The sequence below is a fragment of the Uranotaenia lowii genome, chromosome 3 (assembly GCF_029784155.1).
Source record: "Uranotaenia lowii strain MFRU-FL chromosome 3, ASM2978415v1, whole genome shotgun sequence".
Taxonomy (NCBI): domain Eukaryota; kingdom Metazoa; phylum Arthropoda; class Insecta; order Diptera; family Culicidae; genus Uranotaenia; species Uranotaenia lowii.
The window spans coordinates 3,270,542-3,294,062 of NC_073693.1; the positions used below are offsets into that span (position 1 = coordinate 3,270,542).

Consider the following 23,521-nt stretch of genomic DNA (forward strand, 5'->3'; position numbering starts at 1 on the left):
TTTGTCATTTTTGTCATTTTTTGTCATTTTTGTCATTTTTGTCATTTTTGTCATTTTTTGTCATTTTTGTCATTTTTGTCATTTTTGTCATTTTTGTCATTTTTGTCATTCTTGTCATTTTTGTCATTTTGTCATTTTTGTCATTTTGTCATTTTTTGTCATTTTTGTCATTTTTGTCATTTTTGTCATTTTTGTCATTTTTTGTCATTTTTGTCATTTTTGTCATTTTTGTCATTTTTGTCATTTTTTGTCATTTTTTGTCAATTTTTGTCATTTTTGTCATTTTTGTCCATTTTTGTCATTTTTGTCATTTTTGTCATTTTTGTCATTTTTGTCATTTTTGTCATTTTTGTCATTTTTGTCATTTTTGTCATTCTTGTCATTTTTGTCATTTTTGTCATTTTTGTCATTTTTGTCATTTTTGTCATTTTTGTCATTTTTGTCTTTTTGTCATTTTTGTCATTTTTGTCATTTTTGTCATTTTTATCATTTTTATCATTTTTGTCATTTTTGTCATTTTGACATTTTTGTCATTTTTGTCATTTTTGTCATTTTTGTCATTTTTGTCATTTTTGTCATTTTTGTCATTTTTGTCATTTTTGTCATTTTTGTCATTTTTGTCATTTTTGTCATTTTTGTCATTTTTGTCATTTTTGTCCATTTTTGTCATTTTTGTCATTTTTGTCATTTTTGTCATTTTTGTCATTTTGTCATTTTTGTCATTTTTGTCATTTTTGTCATTTTTGTCATTTTTGTCACTTTAGTCATTTTTGTCATTTTTATCATTTTTATCATTTTTGTCATTTTTGTCATTTTTGTCATTTTTGTCATTTTTGTCATTTTTGTCATTTTTGTCATTTTTGTCATTTTTGTCATTTTTGCCATTTTTGTCATTTTTGTCATTTTTGTCATTTTTGTCATTTTTGTCATTTTTGTCATTTTTGTCATTTTTTGTCAGTTTTGTCATTTTTGTCATTTTTGTCATTTTTTTCATTTTGCCACTTTTGTCTTTTTTGTCTTTTTTGTCATTTTTGTCATTTTTGTCATTTTTGTCATTTTTGTCATTTTTGTCATTTTTGTCATTTTGTCATTTTTGTCATTTTTGTCATTTTTGTCATTTTTGTCATTTTTGTCATTTTGTCATTTTTGTCATTTTTGTCATTTTTGTCATTTTTGTCATTTTTGTCATTTTTGTCATTTTTGTCATTTTTGTCATTTTTGTTATTTTTGTCATTTTTGTCATTTTTGTCATTTTTGTCATTTTTGTCATTTTGTCATTTTTGTCATTTTTGTCATTTTTGTCATTTTGTCATTTTTGTCATTTTTGTCATTTTTGTCATTTTTGTCATTTTTGTCATTTTTGTCATTTTTGTCATTTTTGTCATTTTTGTCATTTTTGTCATTTTTTGTCATTTTTGTCATTTTTGTCATTTTTGTCATTTTTGTTCATTTTTGTCATTTTTGTCATTTTTGTCATTTTTGTCATTTTTGTCATTTTTGTCATTTTTGTCATTTTTGTCATTTTTGTCATTTTTGTCATTTTTGTCATTTTTTGTCATTTTGTCATTTTTGTCATTTTTGTCATTTTTGTCATTTTTGTCATTTTTGTCATTTTGTCATTTTTGTCATTTTTGTCATTTTTGTCATTTTTGTCATTTTTGTCATTTTTGATCATTTTTGTCATTTTTGTCATTTTTTGTCATTTTTGTCATTTTTGTCATTTTTGTCATTTTTGTCATTTTTGTCATTTTTGTCATTTTTGTCAATTTTTGTCATTTTTGTCATTTTTGTCATTTTTGTCATTTTTGTCATTTTTGTCATTTTTGTCATTTTTGTCATTTTTGTCATTTTTGTCATTTTTGTCATTTTTGTCATTTTGTCATTTTTGTCATTTTTGTCATTTTTGTCATTTTGTCATTTTTGTCATTTTTGTCATTTTTGTCATTTTTGTCATTTTTGTCATTTTTGTCATTTTGTCATTTTTGTCATTTTTGTCATTTTTGTCATTTTTGTCATTTTTGTCATTTTTGTCATTTTGTCATTTTTGTCATTTTTGTCATTTTTGTCATTTTTTGTCATTTTTGTCATTTTTGTCATTTTGTCATTTTTGTCATTTTTGTCATTTTTGTCATTTTTGTCATTTTTGTCATTTTTGTCATTTTTGTCATTTTTGTCATTTTTGTCATTTTTGTCATTTTTGTCATTTTTGTCATTTTTGTCATTTTTGTCATTTTTGTCATTTTTGTCATTTTTGTCATTTTTGTCATTTTTGTCATTTTTGTCATTTTTGTCATTTTTGTCATTTTGTCATTTTTGTCAATTTTTGTCATTTTTGTCATTTTTAGTCATTTTTGTCATTTTTGTCATTTTTGTCATTTTTGTCATTTTTGTCATTTTTGTCATTTTTGTCATTTTTGTCATTTTTGTCATTTTTGTCATTTTTGTCATTTTTGTCATTTTGTCATTTTTGTCATTTTTGTCATTTTTGTCATTTTTTGTCATTTTTGTCATTTTTGTCATTTTTGTCATTTTTGTCATTTTTGTCATTTTTGTCATTTTTGTCATTTTTGTCAATTTTTGTCATTTTTGTCATTTTTGTCATTTTTGTCATTTTTGTCATTTTTGTCATTTTTGTCATTTTTGTCATTTTTGTCATTTTTGTCATTTTCTTTTGTCATTTTTGTCATTTTTGTCATTTTTGTCATTTTTGTCATTTTTGTCATTTTTGTCATTTTTGTCATTTTTGTCATTTTTGTCATTTTTGTCATTTTTGTCATTTTTGTCATTTTTGTCATTTTTGTCATTTTTGTCATTTTTGTCATTTTTGTCATTTTTGTCATTTTTGTCATTTTTGTCATTTTTGTCATTTTTGTCATTTTGTCATTTTTTGTCATTTTTGTCATTTTTGTCATTTTTGTCATTTTTGTCATTTTTGTCATTTTTGTCATTTTTGTCATTTTGTCATTTTTGTCATTTTTGTCATTTTTGTCATTTTTGTCATTTATGTCATTTATGTCATATTTGTCATTTTATGTCATTTTTGTCATTTTTGTCATTTTTGTCATTTTTGTCATTTTTGTCATTTTTGTCATTTTTGTCATTTTTGTCATTTTTGGTCATTTTTGTCATTTTTGTCATTTTTGTCATTTTTGTCATTTTTGTCATTTTTGTCATTTTTGTCATTTTTGTCATTTTTGTCATTTTTGTTATTTTTGTCATTTTTGTCATTTTTGTCATTTTTGTCATTTTTGTCATTTTTGTCATTTTTGTCATTTTTGTCATTTTTGTCATTTTGTCATTTTTTGTCATTTTTGTCATTTTTGTCATTTTTGTCATTTTTGTCATTTTGTCATTTTGTCATTTTTGTCATTTTTGTCATTTTTGTCATTTTTGTCATTTTTGTCATTTTTGTCATTTTTGTCATTTTTGTCATTTTTTCATTTTTGTCATTTTTGTCATTTTTGTCATTTTTGTCATTTTTGTCATTTTTGTCATTTTTGTCATTTTTTGTCATTTTTGTCATTTTTGTCATTTTTGTCATATTTGTCATTTTTGTCATTTTTGTCATTTTTGTCATTTTTGTCATTTTTGTCATTTTTGTCATTTTTGTCATTTTTATCATTTTGTCATTTTTGTCATTTTTGTCATTTTTGTCATTTTTGTCATTTTTGTCATTTTTGTCATTTTTGTCATTTTTGTCATTTTTGTCATTTTGTCATTTTTGTCATTTTTGTCATTTTTGTCATTTTTGTCATTTTTGTCATTTTTGTCATTTTTGTCATTTTTGTCATTTTTGTCATTTTTGTCATTTTTGTCATTTATGTCATTTTTGTCATTTTTGTCATTTTTGTCATTTTTGTCATTTTTGTCATTTTTGTCATTTTTGGTCATTTTTGTCATTTTTGTCATTTTTGTCATTTTTGTCATTTTTGTCATTTTTGTCATTTTTGTCATTTTTGTCATTTTTGTCATTTTTGTCATTTTTTGTCATTTTTGTCATTTTTGTCATTTTTGTCATTTTTGTCATTTTTGTCATTTTTGTCATTTTTGTCATTTTGTCATTTTGTCATTTTTGTCATTTTTGTCATTTTTGTCATTTTTGTCATTTTGTCATTTTTGTCATTTTTGTCATTTTTGTCATTTTTGTCATTTTTGTCATTTTGTCATTTTTGTCATTTTTGTCATTTTTGTCATTTTTGTCATTTTTGTCATTTTTGTCATTTTTGTCATTTTGTCATTTTTGTCATTTTTGTCATTTTTGTCATTTTTGTCATTTTTGTCATTTTCGTCATTTTTGTCATTTTTGTCATTTTTGTCATTTTTGTCATTTTTGTCATTTTTGTCATTTTTGTCATTTTTGTCATTTTTGTCATTTTGTCATTTTTGTCATTTTTGTCATTTTTGTCATTTTTGTCATTTTTATCATTTTTGTCATTTTTGTCATTTATGTCATTTTGTCATTTTTGTCATTTTTGTCATTTTTGTCATTTTTGTCATTTTTGTCATTTTTGTCATTTTGTCATTTTTGTCATTTTTGTCATTTTTGTCATTTTTGTCATTTTTGTCATTTTTGTCATTTTTGTCATTTTTGTCATTTTTGTCATTTTTGTCATTTTTGTCATTTTTGTCATTTTTGTCATTTTTGTCATTATTTTGTCATTTTTGTCATTTTTGTCATTTTTGTCATTTTTGTCATTTTTGTCATTTTGTCATTTTTGTCATTTTTGTCATTTTTGTCATTTTTGTCATTTTTGTCATTTTTGTCATTTTTGTCATTTTGTCATTTTTGTCATTTTTGTCATTTTTGTCATTATTGTCATTTTTGTCATTTTGTCATTTTTGTCATTTTTGTCATTTTCGTCATTTTTGTCATTTTTGTCATTTTTGTCATTTTTGTCATTTTGTCATTTTTGTCATTTTTGTCATTTTTGTCATTTTGTCATTTTTGTCATTTTTGTCATTTTTGTCATTTTTGTCATTTTTGTCATTTTTGTCATTTTTGTCATTTTTGTCATTTTGTCATTTTTGTCATTTTTGTCATTTTTGTCATTTTTGTCATTTTTGTCATTTTTGTCATTTTTGTCATTTTTGTCATTTTTGTCATTTTTGTCATTTTTGTCATTTTGTCATTTTTGTCATTTTTTGTCATTTTTGTCATTTTTGTCATTTTTGTCATTTTTGTCATTTTTGTCATTTTTGTCATTTTTGTCATTTTTGTCATTTTTGTCATTTTGTCATTTTTGTCATTTTTGTCATTTTTGTCATTTTTGTCATTTTTGTCATTTTTGTCATTTTTGTCATTTTTGTCATTTTTGTCATTTTTGTCATTTTTGTCATTTTTGTCATTTCTTGTCATTTTTGTCATTTTTGTCATTTTTGTCATTTTTGTCATTTTTGTCATTTTTGTCATTTTTGTCATTTTTGTCATTTTTGTCATTTTTGTCATTTTTGTCATTTTTGTCATTTTTGTCATTTTTGTCATTTTTGTCATTTTTGTCATTTTTGTCATTTTTGTCATTTTTGTCATTTTGTCATTTTTGTCATTTTTGTCCTTTTTGTCATTTTTGTCATTTTTGTCATTTTTGTCATTTTTGTCATTTTTGTCATTCTTGTCATTTTTTGTCATTTTTGTCATTTTTGTCATTTTTGTCATTTTTGTCATTTTTGTCATTTTTGTCATTTTTGTCATTTTTGTCATTTTTGTCATTTTTGTCATTTTTGTCATTTTGTATCATTTTTATCATTTTTGTCATTTTTGTCATTTTGACATTTTGTCATTTTTGTCATTTTGTCATTTTTGTCATTTTTGTCATTTTTGTCATTTTGTCATTTTTGTCATTTTTGTCATTTTTGTCATTTTTGTCATTTTTGTCATTTTTGTCATTTTTGTCATTTTTGTCATTTTGTCATTTTTGTCATTTTTGTCACTTTAGTCATTTTTGTCATTTTTATCATTTTTATCATTTTTGTCATTTTTGTCATTTTTGTCATTTTGTCATTTTTGTCATTTTTGTCATTTTGTCATTTTGTCATTTTTGTCATTTTTGTCCATTTTTGTCATTTTTGTCATTTTGTCATTTTGTCATTTTTGTCATTTTTGTCATTTTGTCATTTTTGTCATTTTTGTCATTTTTGTCATTTTTGTCATTTTTGTCATTTTTGTCATTTTTGTCTTTTTTGTCATTTTGTCTTTTTTGTCATTTTTGTCATTTTTGTCATTTTTGTCATTTTTGTCATTTTTGTCATTTTTGTCATTTTGTCATTTTTGTCATTTTTGTCATTTTTGTCATTTTTGTCATTTTTGTCATTTTTGTCATTTTGTCATTTTTGTCATTTTTGTCATTTTTGTCATTTGTCATTTTGTCATTTTTGTCATTTTTGTCATTTTTGTCATTTTTGTCATTTTTGTCATTTTTGTCATTTGTCATTTTGTCATTTTTGTCATTTTTGTCATTTTTGTCATTTTGTCATTTTTGTCATTTTTGTCATTTTTGTCATTTTTGTCATTTTTGTCATTTTGTCATTTTTGTCATTTTTGTCATTTTTGTCATTTTTGTCATTTTTGTCTTGTCATTTTTGTCATTTTTGTCATTTTTGTCATTTTTGTCATTTTTGTCATTTTGTCATTTTTGTCATTTTTGTCATTTTTGTCATTTTTGTCATTTTTGTCATTTTTGTCATTTTTGTCATTTTTGTCATTTTTGTCATTTTTGTCATTTTTGTCATTTTTGTCATTTTTGTCATTTTTTGTCATTTTTGTCATTTTGTCATTTTGTCATTTTTGTCATTTTTGTCATTTTTGTCATTTTTGTCATTTTTGTCATTTTTGTCATTTTTGTCATTTTTGTCATTTTTGTCATTTTGTCATTTTTGTCATTTTTGTCATTTTTGTCATTTTTGTCATTTTTGTCATTTTTGTCATTTTTGTCATTTTTGTCATTTTTGTCATTTTTGTCATTTTTGTCATTTTTGTCATTTTTGTCATTTTTGTCATTTTTGTCATTTTTTGTCATTTTTGTCATTTTTGTCATTTTTGTCATTTTTGTCATTTTTGTCATTTTGTCATTTTTGTCATTTTTGTCATTTTTTGTCATTTTTGTCATTTTTGTCATTTTTGTCATTTTTGTCATTTTTGTCATTTTTGTCATTTTTGTCATTTTTGTCATTTTGTCATTTTTGTCATTTTTGTCATTTTTGTCATTTTGTCATTTTTGTCATTTTTGTCATTTTTGTCATTTTTGTCATTTTTGTCATTTTTGTCATTTTTGTCATTTTTGTCATTTTTGTCATTTTTGTCATTTTTTGTCATTTTGTCATTTTTGTCATTTTTGTCATTTTTTGTCATTTTTGTCATTTTTGTCATTTTTGTCATTTTTGTCATTTTTGTCATTTTTGTCATTTTGTCATTTTCGTCATTTTTGTCATTTTTGTCATTTTTAGTCATTTTTGTCATTTTGTCATTTTGTCATTTTTGTCATTTTTGTCATTTTTTGTCATTTTTGTCATTTTTGTCATTTTTGTCATTTTTGTCATTTTTGTCATTTTTGTCATTTTTGTCATTTTTGTCATTTTTGTCATTTTTGTCATTTTTGTCATTTTTGTCATTTTTGTCATTTTTGTCATTTTTGTCATTTTTTGTCATTTTTGTCATTTTTGTCATTTTTGTCATTTTTGTCATTTTTGTCATTTTTGTCATTTTTTGTCATTTTTGTCATTTTTGTCATTTTTGTCATTTTTGTCATTTTTGTCATTTTTGTCATTTTTGTCATTTTTGTCATTTTTTGTCATTTTTGTCATTTTTGTCATTTTGTCATTTTTGTCATTTTTGTCATTTTTGTCATTTTTGTCATTTTGTCATTTGTCATTTTTGTCATTTTTGTCATTTTTGTCATTTTTGTCATTTTTGTCATTTTTGTCATTTTTGTCATTTTTGTCATTTTTGTCATTTTTGTCATTTTTGTCATTTTTGTCATTTTTGTCATTTTGTCATTTTTGTCATTTTTGTCATTTTTGTCATTTTTGTCATTTTTGTCATTTTGTCATTTTTGTCATTTTTGTCATTTTTGTCATTTTTGTCATTTTTGTCATTTTTGTCATTTTTGTCATTTTTGTCATTTTTGTCATTTTTTGTCATTTTTGTCATTTTTGTCATTTTTGTCATTTTTGTCATTTTTGTCATTTTTGTCATTTTTGTCATTTTGTCATTTTTGTCATTTTTGTCATTTTTGTCATTTTTGTCATTTTTGTCATTTTTTGTCATTTTTGTCATTTTTGTCATTTTTGTCATTTTTGTCATTTTTGTCATTTTTGTCATTTTTGTCATTTTTGTCATTTTTGTCATTTTGTCATTTTTGTCATTTATGTCATTTATGTCATATTTGTCTTTTATGTCATTTTTGTCATTTTTGTCATTTTTGTCATTTTTGTCATTTTTGTCATTTTTGTCATTTTGTCATTTTGTCATTTTTGTCATTTTTGTCATTTTTGTCATTTTTGTCATTTTTGTCATTTTTGTCATTTTTGTCATTTTTGTCATTTTTGTCATTTTTGTCATTTTGTCATTTTTGTCATTTTTGTCATTTTTGTCATTTTTGTCATTTTTGTCATTTTTGTCATTTTTGTCATTTTTGTCATTTTGTCATTTTTGTCATTTTTGTCATTTTTGTCATTTTTGTCATTTTTAGTCATTTTTGTCATTTTTGTCATTTTTGTCATTTTTGTCATTTTGTCATTTTGTCATTTTTGTCATTTTTGTCATTTTTCATTTGTCATTTTTGTCATTTTTGTCATTTTTGTCCATTTTTGTCATTTTTGTCATTTTGTCATTGTTTTGTCATTTTTGTCATTTTTGTCATTTTTGTCATTTTTGTCATTTTTGTCATTTATTGTCATTTTTGTCATTTTTGTCATTTTTGTCATATTTGTCATTTTTGTCATTTTTGTCATTTTTGTCATTTTTGTCATTTTTGTCATTTTGTCATTTTTGTCATTTTTGTCATTTTTAGTCATTTTTGTCATTTTTGTCATTTTTGTCATTTTGTCATTTTTGTCATTTTTGTCATTTTTGTCATTTTTGTCATTTTTGTCATTTTTGTCATTTTTGTCATTTTTGTCATTTTTGTCATTTTTGTCATTTTTGTCATTTTTGTCATTTTTGTCATTTTTGTCATTTTTGTCATTTATGTCATTTTTGTCATTTTTGTCATTTTTGTCATTTTGTCATTTTTGTCATTTTTGTCATTTTTGTCATTTTTGTCATTTTTGTCATTTTTGTCATTTTTGTCATTTTTGTCATTTTGTCATTTTTGTCATTTTTGTCATTTTTGTCATTTTTGTCATTTTGTCATTTTTGTCATTTTTGTCATTTTTGTCATTTTTGTCATTTTTGTCATTTTTGTCATTTTTGTCATTTTTGTCATTTTTGTCATTTTGTCATTTTTGTCATTTTTGTCATTTTTGTCATTTTGTCATTTTTGTCATTTTTGTCATTTTGTCATTTTTGTCATTTTTGTCATTTTTGTCATTTTTGTCATTTTTGTCATTTTTGTCATTTTTGTCATTTTTGTCATTTTGTCATTTTGTCATTTTTGTCATTTTTGTCATTATTGTCATTTTTGTCATTTTTGTCATTTTTGTCATTTTTGTCATTTTTGTCATTTTCTGTCATTTTTGTCATTTTTGTCATTTTTGTCATTTTTGTCATTTTTGTCATTTTTGTCATTTTGTCATTTTTGTCATTTTTGTCATTTTTTGTCATTTTTGTCATTTTTATCATTTTTGTCATTTTTGTCATTTATGTCATTTATGTCATTTTTGTCATTTTTGTCATTTTTGTCATTTTTGTCATTTTTGTCATTTTTGTCATTTTTGTCATTTTTGTCATTTTTGTCATTTTTGTCATTTTGTCATTTTTGTCATTTTTGTCATTTTTGTCATTTTTGTCATTTTTGTCATTTTGTCATTTTTGTCATTTTTGTGATTTATGTCTTGTTTGTTATATTTTGTTGAATTAGTCAATTTTTTCAATGGTATTAATTTTGTCTTATTTGCAATATTTTATCATTTTTGTCATTTGGTTCAGTATGTTTATTTTGTCCTTTTTGAAGGTTTGTTCAATGTTTTAAGTTTTTTTCTGTGGTCAGTTTAGTCAGTTTAGAGAATTTTGTTAATTCAGCCCAGTTATTCTATTATCCGATTTTGTTAATTTGTTATTTTTGACAACATTGTCAATTGTGTAGTTTTTGTGAATTTTTTTAAAATCTGTTTATTTTCATAAAATTTTCATTGAATCTACTAAACTAAGAATTAATTTAACGTTTAGTAATTGAGTAAATTATGCATTATAAAACAATGCTCGATTCGAGATGTCAGAAGAATCTTTGACGTTTTGTTATTAGGAAAAACATGTAATCAAAAAGGTAGAATTTAAGATGAATTAGCTCCTCATGTTATTGTTTAATAATTATTGGGCAAAACATTGTTATGAAAAGGTACTTTTTTAATGTACGCAAAATGTACAAACAGTTCTCACTTAAGAGCAGACATTTCAGAAGTGTATTTTTCATAAATTGAATACGACACTTGAATAAATCTATAAAAATCTAAATAATTTTAAATCTTTTTCCAGTAAATAAACAACTCAAACACTCCGATGATTCAAAAAAAAAAAAACTTTAAATATGTTGTTTTGGTAATAAAGTAATCGCTATTTTTTGGGAAAATGTTTGAATTTTTAGAAGAAGACCTAAAAATAGATTCTAAATATCTACTTTTTTTTTAGAGATCTTCGAAGGAAAAAGGCAAAGTAAAATAAATTTTCAATTCATCGAAAATTTTCACTTTTTTGTTTAGATTTTTTTCCTAATTACAAAACGTCAAAGATTCATTTTGCATTCCGAATTGCACAGGTTTTTCGATTCGAACGAAAGGCTTGCAGCGCACAACAAGGGAACGAAAAATCAAGCATTAAGTGGGGTCATAAATTACACGTACACCACATTTGTACAAATGCGATGAAATTCGATTTGGCATCGATTTGCATCGTTTATGGCACAGCTTGGATGAGCACGCGGTCAGTTTAGGGTAAAATCGGTCGGGATCAAAATTTTTTGTGCAAACAACCTTTTGTGGTATAGTGTACAAATTTCAGGCCATTTCTTCAGCCCCAGCCGGAATAGAAGTGTTTTTTTTGTTTCATTTGCTGTTTTCTCCTGCGATTCAATTTGATACAAACATTCTCGGGAAATATGTTTGAATAAAAATCATAATTTGGAATAATTTTTATTGATTTTTTATCAAATTCGACTTAATAAATACTTACTAGGAAATCGAAATAATAGCAAAAAAGACTTACATGATTTTAGGGAATCATCAGAAGGACATATGCAAAAATTTGTGCTCAATCTTACTACGGGAAAGGGTTGCAATTTTTTCTTTGTTTACAAGTTCTTCCAACATGGAAACATTTAAATAGTTATTCAACAATTATACCATATTTCCAAAGCAATTCAATGAAAAGTTTCGAATATAATCTACCGATTACGATGGCTCAATTCTAAGAGGAGCTCATCACTTTTCAGCCTTAAGAAAAAGATCACAGTGATTGAATCTCATTGAAGATCTAAAAGCGATAAATAGTTAAATTTAAAGTTGATGATCGTGTTAGAAAAAACAAGAAATTGCGTTTAGAATCTTAAGTTTGATATGCAAGAGCTGAAATCTCTGGTAACTGTTTTTTTTTCTCTAATTGATCATTTTTGCTTAATGAATTGAAGTTGACCTTGTCTAGGTCCACTGCCAATGAAACTGGAGCATTCCATTCATTTCAACTTGCTAATCGACAACTCAAACCACATATTGGTTCAAAGTCAGCAATGGTTAATAGACGAAGGTGAAGAAAAACATCATCCGCTAGGATGTTTGCGTACCTAACTAGTTGTACTGTGGTTTAATGAATGTACTTGAAATGACTCGTAAATAAAATAGCTCTGACAGCAGTTGATCTGATGAGTTGTAATTTGCTCGTTGCACTTGAAAGTTTTATTAGTCTCGTTCCATGGTAAAAAACAAACAAAACCCGGGAGATCATTCATCGATCCTTAGCGTCGTCGGTCGGGTTCAAGCTTTCCGATTCCGCTAAGTTTTATTATTGCCCCATTTCGATTCGGAAGCTCAGACACGACTTATTGTTTAGACTTAGTCTGACATTATTTTAGACTTAGTCTGACATCTGTCTTACAGCAAGACTATTGGAAATTTCCTTTCGTTTACTTACACCGACAATAATACATGGAATAGTACCGATTTGTGACCTGTACTAATTTGCAAACATCGTCCGGAACAAAAACAAATCCCACGCAAACCGCAAGGCCCAGTACTAGGTCGTTCTGAGCAAACGGGAATGCCGGGATTCCCATGTCGTTGCCTCGAAACAACAGGTCAGAGCAGGTAAGCAGAGCTCTCCCTCGATTATTAGGATTTGCTAATGAGCGGTACACTTTATAAGCATACGTTAGAGCTAATGAGTCATTTGTAAAAAAAAACATGGCCATAAAGAAGATGTTTATGAATGAATGAACAAATGTGCTGGCTTTACAGCCATGTAAAATAAGTTGTTGGATTAGCGTTCCGATCCGATTGACAAGCTTAACGTTAGCGATTGTTTCTTAGAAGCGCGTAAAGGCATTTTTATATGGGATTGATCGGGGTTTTATCCACTGTATTACACTTTGTAAGTAGATTGGAGTGGAAAATTTGTTTGCGGACAATGGAGAAATTTCGCTATTTGTTTTATGAAGGTGTCATCAAATAGATTTTGTTAAAACATCCAAATGACTCTCGTGTCAAACAAACTGAATGTAAAGTTGATGATTGGCTTTTAAAAGCCAGAGACAATCATTCAATTAGACGTTGATATGATAATTTTGTAGAAGGTGGCTAAATTTTAATGGACAACATCCATTTCATTTGACAATGGCCAATGGACGTAATAGTTAACAAACACGAATCGCTGTCATTTCATGTAATTCCCTAAAAGTCTTTTGTATACTTCTTATTTTTCTTTTTTCACCTCTCTCAACACAGTACTTGTGCTTTTTTAACAGAATAATAAGTAAATTTATGTTTTTCACACAGATGTGTATGGAATTGTAGCGTAGAGCACTTACCTATAAACAAATGGTCCTACTTCAACTAGTTTTGGCTTTTCACCGGCGAGAAATCCCTCCGGATTCGTAACGTTAAATATGTACACCTTAGTTAACCTAGTAACACCCGGCCGCTGCCAGTAGTGGAAGCTGATCGTGCCGTTCCATAGCCGCAGGTTCTGTAAAATAGAAGATTTTATTAGTTAGTTTCATCTTTTGAATTGAGTCGGGTGAAATTTTGCAAGAACTCTCGAATTGAAGTTCTGTACGTTTATTTACGCTTTAGCTGACCAGTGAAAACCCTAGAAGAGCTTGTGTTGGCAGCTCAGTTGGCAAGACAGTTGCTTTCTGAGCCGATGTCCGTGAGTTCGAGCTCAAGAGTAAACATCGATCACAGTTGGACCGGATAAGTTTTACAATGACTGTCCGCCAACTGCATCGTCGATATGAGTCGCGAATGATATAACCATGTTAAAACGAGAACAATCGAAACAAAAAAAATAAAAACTCTAGCTTTTCGTGAGATTCAAACCACTGCAAGCTTTGTACCTCCCTCAATTTGTTTTGATTGCTCTCACTGTCAAAAAATTTAATAAAATTTTTGGAAGTGAACGAATCATTCCTGAGTTGGTTAAGCGAGTTTGGAGATTAAAAAAAATTCATTCAGAAATCACGAAAGGTTTACTGAAAGTCTACATCTGCATTTTTACATCTTTTGACCAAATTTCAAGTATTTTCAATGCAAGTTTTCAAAAATACAGCGAATTTTGTGAAGCATTCTCTTTTTTTCGAGAATAGCTGTATCTTTTTTCCTGTCATAGTTAGAGCGCCGATGTGGTCTAGTGGATAGGCTGGCGCGAGTCTGGTATTGGTACGCCAGGCGTACTGGGTTCGATTCCCGGTATCGGCAAGAAAAACAAAAAACTTTTGGGTTCGAATCCCATGAGCGGGGCCGACAGGTAAGATGTGTTTCACTATATAACTGACTATATAATTGGAATGTTCAATCAGTTGCCAGCTGGCCAGGTATATACACGGATGCCGGAATACCTGTAAGTAAACTAGCCCACCTGATTGATTCGTTCTTCCAAAATATACCTACATCAACACACGCAATACATTCACCACATAACAGTTCATACGAAGCCATGGGGTCCGGGTATAGTGGCGCGTGCATTGGAGATTTGTCGAACCTAATAATCTAAGGAATGTATGTGAACCCATACTTTGGCAGAAACTGCGGTGAATCCGTGCACCCATGGTGGATTACCAACATACATACATACATCTTTTTTCCTGTCATAGTTCTGTCTTCAAATTTTGTGGAGTGTTAGTGGACAGTGGAACGAGATTTTATAAAACTTTCAATAATATGTCATTTCTTTCGGATTCCGTAACAATTTCAAGTCGGGAACAGTAGGTTGTTAGCCTAAAGTCCCTATCCTGCGATGGGGCTGCCATCTTGGCCTTAGCTGGCGGGAGCCGCATTTCATAGATTCAGCCGCTCGCTGCGAGACAGACGCTGCTTGAGCCGCCCCTGACCTGGAGAACAGACGCTCGGTTGTTGTTGCACGCCGCCCCTGACCTGGGGAACAGACGCGTGCGGCCACCTTCTCAAAAATCCGAATCTTCAACTCAAACGTCAAATCCGTATTGCTGTACGGGTGCGAAACTTGGTGCACATATGCGGTAACGACGCGAAAACTGCAAGTTTTTGTAAATCGCTGCCTGCGGAGTATCATCCGCGCTTGGTGGCCTGGCAACTGGATCTCAAATGAGGAACTACATCGCCGGTGTCATCAAAGGGCGCTGGAAATCGAGATTCGGGAACGTAAGTGGAGATGGATTGGGCACACGCTGCGGTAAGATGAAAACGAGATTTGCAGAGAGGCGCTAGATTGGAATCCAGAAGGTCATCGAAGAAGAGGCAGACCCAGAAACTCGTGGCGGCGAAGCCTAGCCGCTGAAATCCGAACTGTCGACGAGAATCTTGACTGGGACCAGGTGAAGACGCTGGCTCCGGATTGTCAACAGTGGAGGTCTTTTACAACGGCCCTATGCACCGGTGGATCGGCGCGGGATCATTAAGTAAGTAAGTTCAATAATAAGTGGCTTGGTGTGAGTTTGGAGTAGTAAACTCTAAAATATTTCATGTTAAAACATCGCAAAATGGGCAAAAAAAAGTGTGTAATGAAATTCAATGTCTTCCCTCCTATACGAACAAAATCTATGAAAAAATACTTAAGTAAAGTGTGAATATGTAAAAATTTCCGGAAAATCGATTGGACATAGTTTCAAACGCCGCATGAGCTTACGAAAAGACAAATAATGCCTTTTTAACCCCTTATTGCCCTATATTTTGTTAATAATCCAGGCTTAAACTACTTTTGACCTGAAAACTTTGAAAAAAACGAGGCCTATCTTGTTTGGTTTTATCCGAGAAATCGAATGATGACTGTTTGAGCCGCTGCAAGCTTTGGAAAATGAAGAGATCGCTGATTATACCCTAAATTTCCCTACATTTTTTAATTCATTCAGAAAAAACATCTCCGGACTTCAACCAAATGAGACCGTTCTTTTGTAAATCATTTCGAGGAATCGAGTGAAGGCCGTTTGAGCCACCGTACGCTTTAAACCTTGTGAAAATTTTTCCAAAGCATCGGAAAATGTTGGGGAATACAGGGTAAAATATAGAGTGTCCATTTCCCGGCCATTTTCCCATTCCCGGGAATCGGGAAATCTGGTGGCCTGTTTCCCGGGAATTCCCGGGATCCCGGGAAATATACAAAGACATGTAAAATATATGCACTTCGATTTTTTTACTAATTGTTAATCAAATAAATCAAACTGTCAACAATGATAAATTAAAAATAGTCAATCGAACTATAAAATAACCTGAATAAGTCAAATGGAGAATTCATCCAGGCAATAAGGGGTTAAATAAAAAAATATCTTTTTATTTGTTTGATTATTCCAACCTTTTTTCGTTTTTCTGAACATTTTACATATTTGCTCTACATATGAAAAAAAAAACGATGTTGTCTTCATTTTTATGTTTTGAAATTCATCTGGCTTCCAAAGCCAGAGGGAAACAAGTGCATAAATGTTACTTTCAAGAAAACACAATCTGCCTACCTGCTGCGCGATTTTTCATATATTTTTCTAAGTGTTGTGGGTTTTCGTTCAATGAAAACGGTGTGGTAATACATAAAATCTTTTTAAACTTGTCTATTTGGATTTAAAAAATTGCACCAAATGGCTGCAAAATGTCTACTGCCACAGAAATCGGCATATTCTTAATAAGTTTTGTATGACTATATTTTCAAAAAGAACAACAAGTTGGTGGTTCCAGAGACTCTCAGGCTTTTCCAGAGAAATAATTTCATACATGTCGGGAATTCCCGGGAATGAAACTCTGATTCCCGGGAATCGGGAATTCTCGAATTTATCAAATTCCCGGGAAATCCCGGGACAGACACTCTAGTAAAATAGCCATAACGTGGTGGCTCAAACAGCCTGCATTCGATTCCTCGAAAAAAAACACACAAGATCGGTCTCATTTTTTTAAGACCGAGCATTTTTTCCTGAATTAATTGAAAAATGTAGGGACAATTTTTAAAGTCCGAACATGCTTTCTATAAACTATTTGAAAAATCTTGGGAACTGAGGATAAAACAGACTTAACTTCCATTTACGAAACGTGCGGTGGACCAAACATCGATTTCTCGAAAAAAAATTACACAAGATAGGTGTCATTTGGACTAAAATTTTCAAGTCCAAAACTGCCTTTCACGAATTAATTGGAAAATGTAGGGGAATTTAGGGTAACATCAGCGATAACTCCGTTCTCTGAAGCTTGCGGCGGATCATCTTTTGATCGCTCGGACAAAATCACACGGATAGGACTATTATTGTTCGAAACGTTTAAGTCAAAAGCATTTTTATCCTGGATGATGGTAAGCTCGTGCGGCGTTTGAAACTGTGTTTAATCGGGTCTTCGAGAATTTTAAATTATAGTAATTGAGGTTTGTGTATTAAGACCATTATTGGAAAAAAAAAAAAATGATAACAGCTTCGATTTAGCAGGGGGTTCCTCAATCCTTTTAACATAAATTAATTACTCTATTTACAGTTTAAGTTGAAAAATTTAGACACCCTCGAATTGGCTGAGTTTTGGTTTTGAGCCATTTATATATAAGAAATTTTGCTGATGCTGAGTTGAACACGTCAAGAAGGTAAAAATTTAAAATAATTTATGTCGGGCATCTATTTATTATTTGAGTATTTATTATTTCCCTACGCGTTGGAATTTGTTACTGTCACGAACGAACGGGTCACCATGAACCACCCTAAGAGACGAAATGCCCCAGTAGCAACCATCGGCTTTTCCTCGGCCACGAAAATGATTTTCCGAAAGTCTGCCCAAGGCTCGGCCTCTTTTCTCAGCCAACCATCATCGGAGACGGATCACGGTATTTGAGTCAGCGGCCCGTGTGAGGCAGATCCTTTGAAAGCTTGGCCAAAACCCCTTTTTGTAAATCAATTTCGAAAATTCATCATAAATTCATGCTTTTCAGAAACTGGACATTACACCGACCACAAATCTGTCAAACATATCTTAAAATTCGTTGTTTCATTCAATTTTCTACGTTTCATTCAACACTCCACTTAACTTCTTAAAGAAATAACAAAAAAAAGCAGGGATAATTTCAGAATAATATGAAATTTTTTTTAAGAGCACAAACTTATAACGTTTAAAAAATACGAATTTTACGGAATCATATTCGGACATCTGGAAAACATGTTACCCTACGAGACTCCACTCTCATTCCTACTCAAACATTTAAATGGAAGTCTCAGCTATCCAACAAAAAAATTAATTGCCAGTTATAGACAATTCACATGTTATTCACGTTTTAGTGAACATGTTTTTAGACAATATTCGTATTTTTGGGATTGCTTTTGATAATGCCTTTGCCAGAAATACTTGAACTCAATCGAATTTGAAATTCAGCTCATTTAATTTTTTTTTGAAAATTCATTTTCCTCTTAATAATATTGTTAATACTATTTAGGTTTTCTAAATGTTTTTTTTTTATCTACAGACAAGCAGATAAGATTCTTTGGAAAATAAAATTTCTACAATCTTCTTCAATCCTATTCGGTCGGATGCTTAGTATCAGTTAACTAACTTAATTTTCTATTCAAAATTTTTTTTTCTATAAAATGTCTCTACAACATTCGTTCAATAGGGAAAAAAATAGATCTTCTAGTTTTACGCTGTCATATTAAGCATCAGCCTACTTGATCCATTAGCTATGTATATAAGGTACCAATATGAGTTTACGGCTTATTATTCTGAACTTATTTGTTCTGTTACTGAGCTTTGACATCGTGCACGATTTTTTCATTGGTTTGAGAAAGTTTGGTTGATTTTTTCTGAAGTTTTTTTTCCCCAGGATCGGTTCAAAATGATCCGGGGACGAGACATTTTTGAAATGCTTAATGAGAGTAGTCACAAGGCCTGGAAAGAAGCTACCTTCTTCTGCGCTAGCTTTTTTTTTATCTAATTTTTAGTATAGTCAATATTAGTGTATCCATGATTTTTGAGTTCAGTGGAAGCTTTTTCTTCTGTAAGAAAAATGGCCACCTTATGCTCAACTATTGTTCAGTTTGCTTGTTGAATTTTCGAGTTTAACATAAATTTTATTTTAAATTTGTTTGGAAGCATTCATTTCATAGATGGAATGAATTTTAATCCATCATAATAAATGAGTTGTCGTACCTCGAAATCCTCAGAGATCAAATTTGGTTCAATTTACTTGATTTGTTCCTTGTCAAGTTCCTGTCTACTGTTAGATCTTTTGTGGTTGCTTGATTAGTTTTTATACAGGTAAAAATTTTGTTCAATTTCTCCAATTTCTCTGTTCCTTTTTCCAAAAAATAGATAAGTCTCTAACTAGCGTTAGAATAACATGCATTTCTCTTTTGACACATTTTGATCCATTTGCATTATTAATTCAAGAGTTGTAAAATTTGTATAGGTAAAATTTGTATAGGTAAAATTTGTATGGGAGCCCCCCATTCTTGTGAGGAAATGGATCTCAAAACATCATTTAACTTAAACGATCCTAAGGGTTTTCAGGACCGTTAAAGTTAAATGATGTTTTGAGATCCCTTACCTCACAAGAATGGGGGACTTGACAATTTTCACGCCGTTCGACTGAGTTACTTCCAAATTTATAAGGAAAATCAGCTCAACAAAGTTATCTAGATCAAATTTCACAACATCTAGATGCAAAAAGTAACATAAAATTAAAGATTTTGATCAGATGAACAACTTTTCAGAAGACTTCAAACCAGAAGAATTTGAAAAAGTTTCAGGTTTTGAGGCCAAGAGTGGCCAGAGTTTGTGTAGGAAGTCCACTTAGTTTAGAGTTTGTATTTGAGTCCTAGTTGTCAGTAAAAACAGCCCATTAAATCGTTTTAATGTTGTGTGAAAAAAGTGTATGGCATTCGGTTCATTGTAGATGGTCTCATGCTATTGATTCATGCCATCAGGGGCGATCCTGAACAGTTACCTATTAAATTTATATTAAAGATTTCATAGATTTTTGTTTTTAAAATTGATTTTCTTATGAGGAGAATAATTGGTCCTGCTTATTTTATTGAATTATTTGATCCTATTGACTGAATGAAGTTTATCTTCAGTGGAAGCTCTCGATTACTTAAGACTGTATTCGAAGAAAAGTGAACGATTTGTTTTGTGAATTACTCTGGAATGCAAGCGTTTAAAGAAGAAACTCATCGAAAAAAAAATTTTAAGCACAATCGTAGAAGATCCAGGAAATTTCCAATGTGGAACCCCAAATTAGTTAATAATCACCTATTAAACCGAAATTCATGTGGTAAAATCGTTTTTGGAGACCTAGAAGATCTAACGGTCAGTTAAAATTTTAATAACAGCGAAGATTACTTATTCTATAGAGGTAAGGATGTGAGGAGGTAGATCAAGCGGAATCCGAAGCTTTTGATTGGAATATGGTGAAGAAGGTATAATTTCTGTTTGTTCTAATGTAGCTTCAATTGCCGGATTCTGTACATTAAGTATGAAACTGGAGCTATGATTATCTTTTGTGTAATCAGTCGGACATCGTCCTGTAGATGGGAAACATCGAGCCAGATCGACATAAAAGGTAATTTAAAATTATTTTTCGTAGTAATACATCGTGCGTTACGTGAAAACACCATAACAAAACCACTATCACGTGATAATCATGAAATTTGATACACATACAAATTATGATGTAACAATAAACATGTAAATTTTGATATTATAATAAAATCGTTATCTTTGATCAGGTTGTCCATCCACCGATGAAAAACATGCGGAGTTCCAATGTATGTTTTGACTGCTATCCCGGCACTTCCTTTAGAGAAAAAACTTACTTAAAAAACAAACGTATAATTTTGGCTGTGCTTAGACTAAGTTTGTTAGCCTGGTTTTATCCGAGTTAGCCTGGATATTCATTACAAAATTTGGGAAAAGTCCGGTCCAGCACGATTGCCCGTATTTCAATGAAAAAGCCATGATTTTGCCCGGATTAATTCACCTTGATTGCCAAATCGGGCAAAAGAAAGGCGAATGAGAAGTTTTGATGAATGTTTTCAAGTTCTTTTTTCTTGGTTTTTGTTGAATATTTTCTGGGCTTAGTCCAAATTTTCCCGGACAATGCCCAGATTTGAAATCGACAATTTTGGCCAGGTTTTAAGATAAAATAGCCCGAATTAGGTCTACGTGCTGAAAAACAAATCTGGCAACCTTAGCTAAGCCGTATTTTTTTTTTTTTTTTGTTTCGATTATAGTCGTTTTACCATCTTTATGGCATTCGCGACTTTATCAACGTTACAGTTGGCGGATCGTTATTGAAAAACTTATCCGGTACAACTGTGTTCGATATTTACTCTTGGGCTCGAACTCGCGGACATCGGCTCAGGAGACAATAGACTTGCCAACTGAGCTATATCACAAGCCCATTAGCTAAGCCGTATCTCATTTTTCAATGAACTGAGTTTTAAAACCAACTTATTACTTTTTATTCGTTAATTTGATCATAAATTTCACAAAACATACATGGTTCCTCAAAAATCGCAGTTCTTCAGTGTATTTAAATGATGATTATGATAATCTGAATGTGCGGTTCGGGTCATAATAACCCGAATAGCTTTCGAAGGTTAATAGATTGTTGATTGAACTGGAATCTCTATCCAGCTTTGAGAAGAGGAGAGGTCTCCTATAACTAATCGAATTAGATTATGAAATAACTTAAACAATTGTCAGGTGAATTTCCCTTAATTAGTTTGTCATCGCGATTCTTTCAGCATAACAAAAACTCGACGTTATTTTCCGTGGGTGTTACATCAAAAAAGTGTACAGAAGAAAGAATTACGAATGCAATAACAGCTCATAATGTATATTTTTTTCAATTAATTTTGGTAGAATGACGTTTTCCGGGCTAGCCAATGGATTTTATATGGTCATTTTCGTTTTGCTTATAATGAATCCGAAACAAAACTTACCTTCATAATGAAAAAATTTAACCAAGGAACAGAAGATAATATCACACCGGTGATGAGGGTAGCAATCCCGAATATAATCACTGCTATCCGATCTGCAAATAAAGAGAAGAAAAACATTTGTTAACATGAGTGAGAAAAGTGTGTGTGTGTCCTGTATGGGTTTACAAGAAGTTAGAAGAAAAAAGTCTATTTATTCTAGAGAGCATCGCCATAAGCCACCGCGCCCGCCACTTTATCTGATCCAGTCGCAATGATACCGGCACCGAAAGGAATCTCATCATCATCATTAAAAAAGTAATTGAAGTTTGCGCCGGACCGGGCAGGGGCATCAGCAGCGAATCTCAAAGTCCAACTCGAAAACTGCCCTGTCATGATCAGACAAAACCATATGTATGTCCTGTTTATTTGGATTTCGATGTGGTAGAAAATTATTACCAGCCATCGTAATGTCAGTAATTTACCGGGATCGGTTACAGAACTACGTGTAATTTTTTGTTGGATATCATGTCTTATTTTTTCCTGATTTGGTGATCGAAAATAAAAGTTGTATACGAAATAGGATTCAGAATTTTTGTTTTCACTCAGAATCTGGTGTTCGAAAGCGATCCAGAACAAAACAGTTTAGTAATCTTAAAGTTAACCTTTTTTTTTTGAAACAGTAGTAATATATGTCAAAATTACCTTAACTCCTGTCAGATTATAATTTGATTCTGTAATTGGATTAATTCGTCGAACATGAGTTACGGTTTTCACACGTGCTGATTATTGAACGAATAAATGAACAGTATCGTCAAAACACAGACTTAGGAAAAAAAATCCAATCGACCGGGGATTCTTACTCCCCACCGGCTTCCGTCATTATGAGGATTGATGAGAAACCATCTGCAGTCAGGCTGCCTGTATTCCGGTTTAATAAATTTTACAAATTAAAAAATAGTTTGATTCGATTTTAACGATTTCAGTGCAACTTTTCCGGCAAAAAGTCAAACAAACAACATGAATGAATAATTTTATATTAAAAATGACGATCCTTGTAATAGCTTCCACTTTGTCTCGACCTTAGAAATTCATTGACTACCGTTTAACATAAAAATTTCCCGATTTTCTCCGGGTTTGCACGGTCATTTAAAACATAATTTTGGAACAGTTCGGCCTGGCCCGGCCCGGTTTCCCGGATTTTAATGATAAAATATCAGATTCTGCTTGATTTTATTCACTCTATTTGGCGAATAAAAAAAAAGTTATTTTGAATTTTTTCATTTTTGCCTCCAAAACAAGCTTTTTTGAGCAAATTTTACAAAAATAATCATGAAAGGTTTTTTGGAAGCCTAAAATTCGATTTAAAATCTGTCAAAAAATCTGTTTTGCTGAATTTTTTTTTTGCAATTTTTTCTCTTCATTTTTGTTGAATAATTTCTTTGTTTTAACAAAATTTTCCAGGACATTGCTCGGATTTTTGGTTGTCAATTTTGAAATCAAATATCTGGATCTTGCCATGTTTTTATTTAAAATGTACCTGATTTGGGCGGCTCAGATACGTGCTGAAAAAAATCTGGTAACCTTAGCAAGGTTGCTGATCTTCGCTCAGTGTGAATTTTTACCCCGATCCTAGTCACCAACGATTTTACTCTTCAACATAAAAAGTCTGTTTTCTTTAGAAACGACGCTTTCCAGCATCGAACGACGCAAACCTAGTTTGTTTTTCTTCCCCTCTTTAGTAACCAGTTCTTTTCTGAGTTACTATCGGTAACCATCAAACAATCATCATTTGCCTCTAATGAAAACATTGCGCGTCG

General features: G+C 30.0%; 1 protein-coding gene across 1 annotated transcript in view; it reads right to left on the reverse strand.

Annotated features, from left to right (window-relative positions):
- The window catches only part of LOC129750525 (scavenger receptor class B member 1), a 144,455-nt gene that overhangs the window by 12,880 nt on the left and 108,054 nt on the right, over positions 1-23,521 (reverse strand). The window contains exons 4-5 of the mRNA XM_055745482.1: positions 21,726-21,817; positions 13,167-13,324 (exon numbers count right to left, since the gene is read on the reverse strand). Of these exons, the coding sequence (XP_055601457.1) occupies positions 13,167-13,324; positions 21,726-21,817 (250 nt within the window). The remainder of the gene's footprint in view (positions 1-13,166; positions 13,325-21,725; positions 21,818-23,521) is intronic.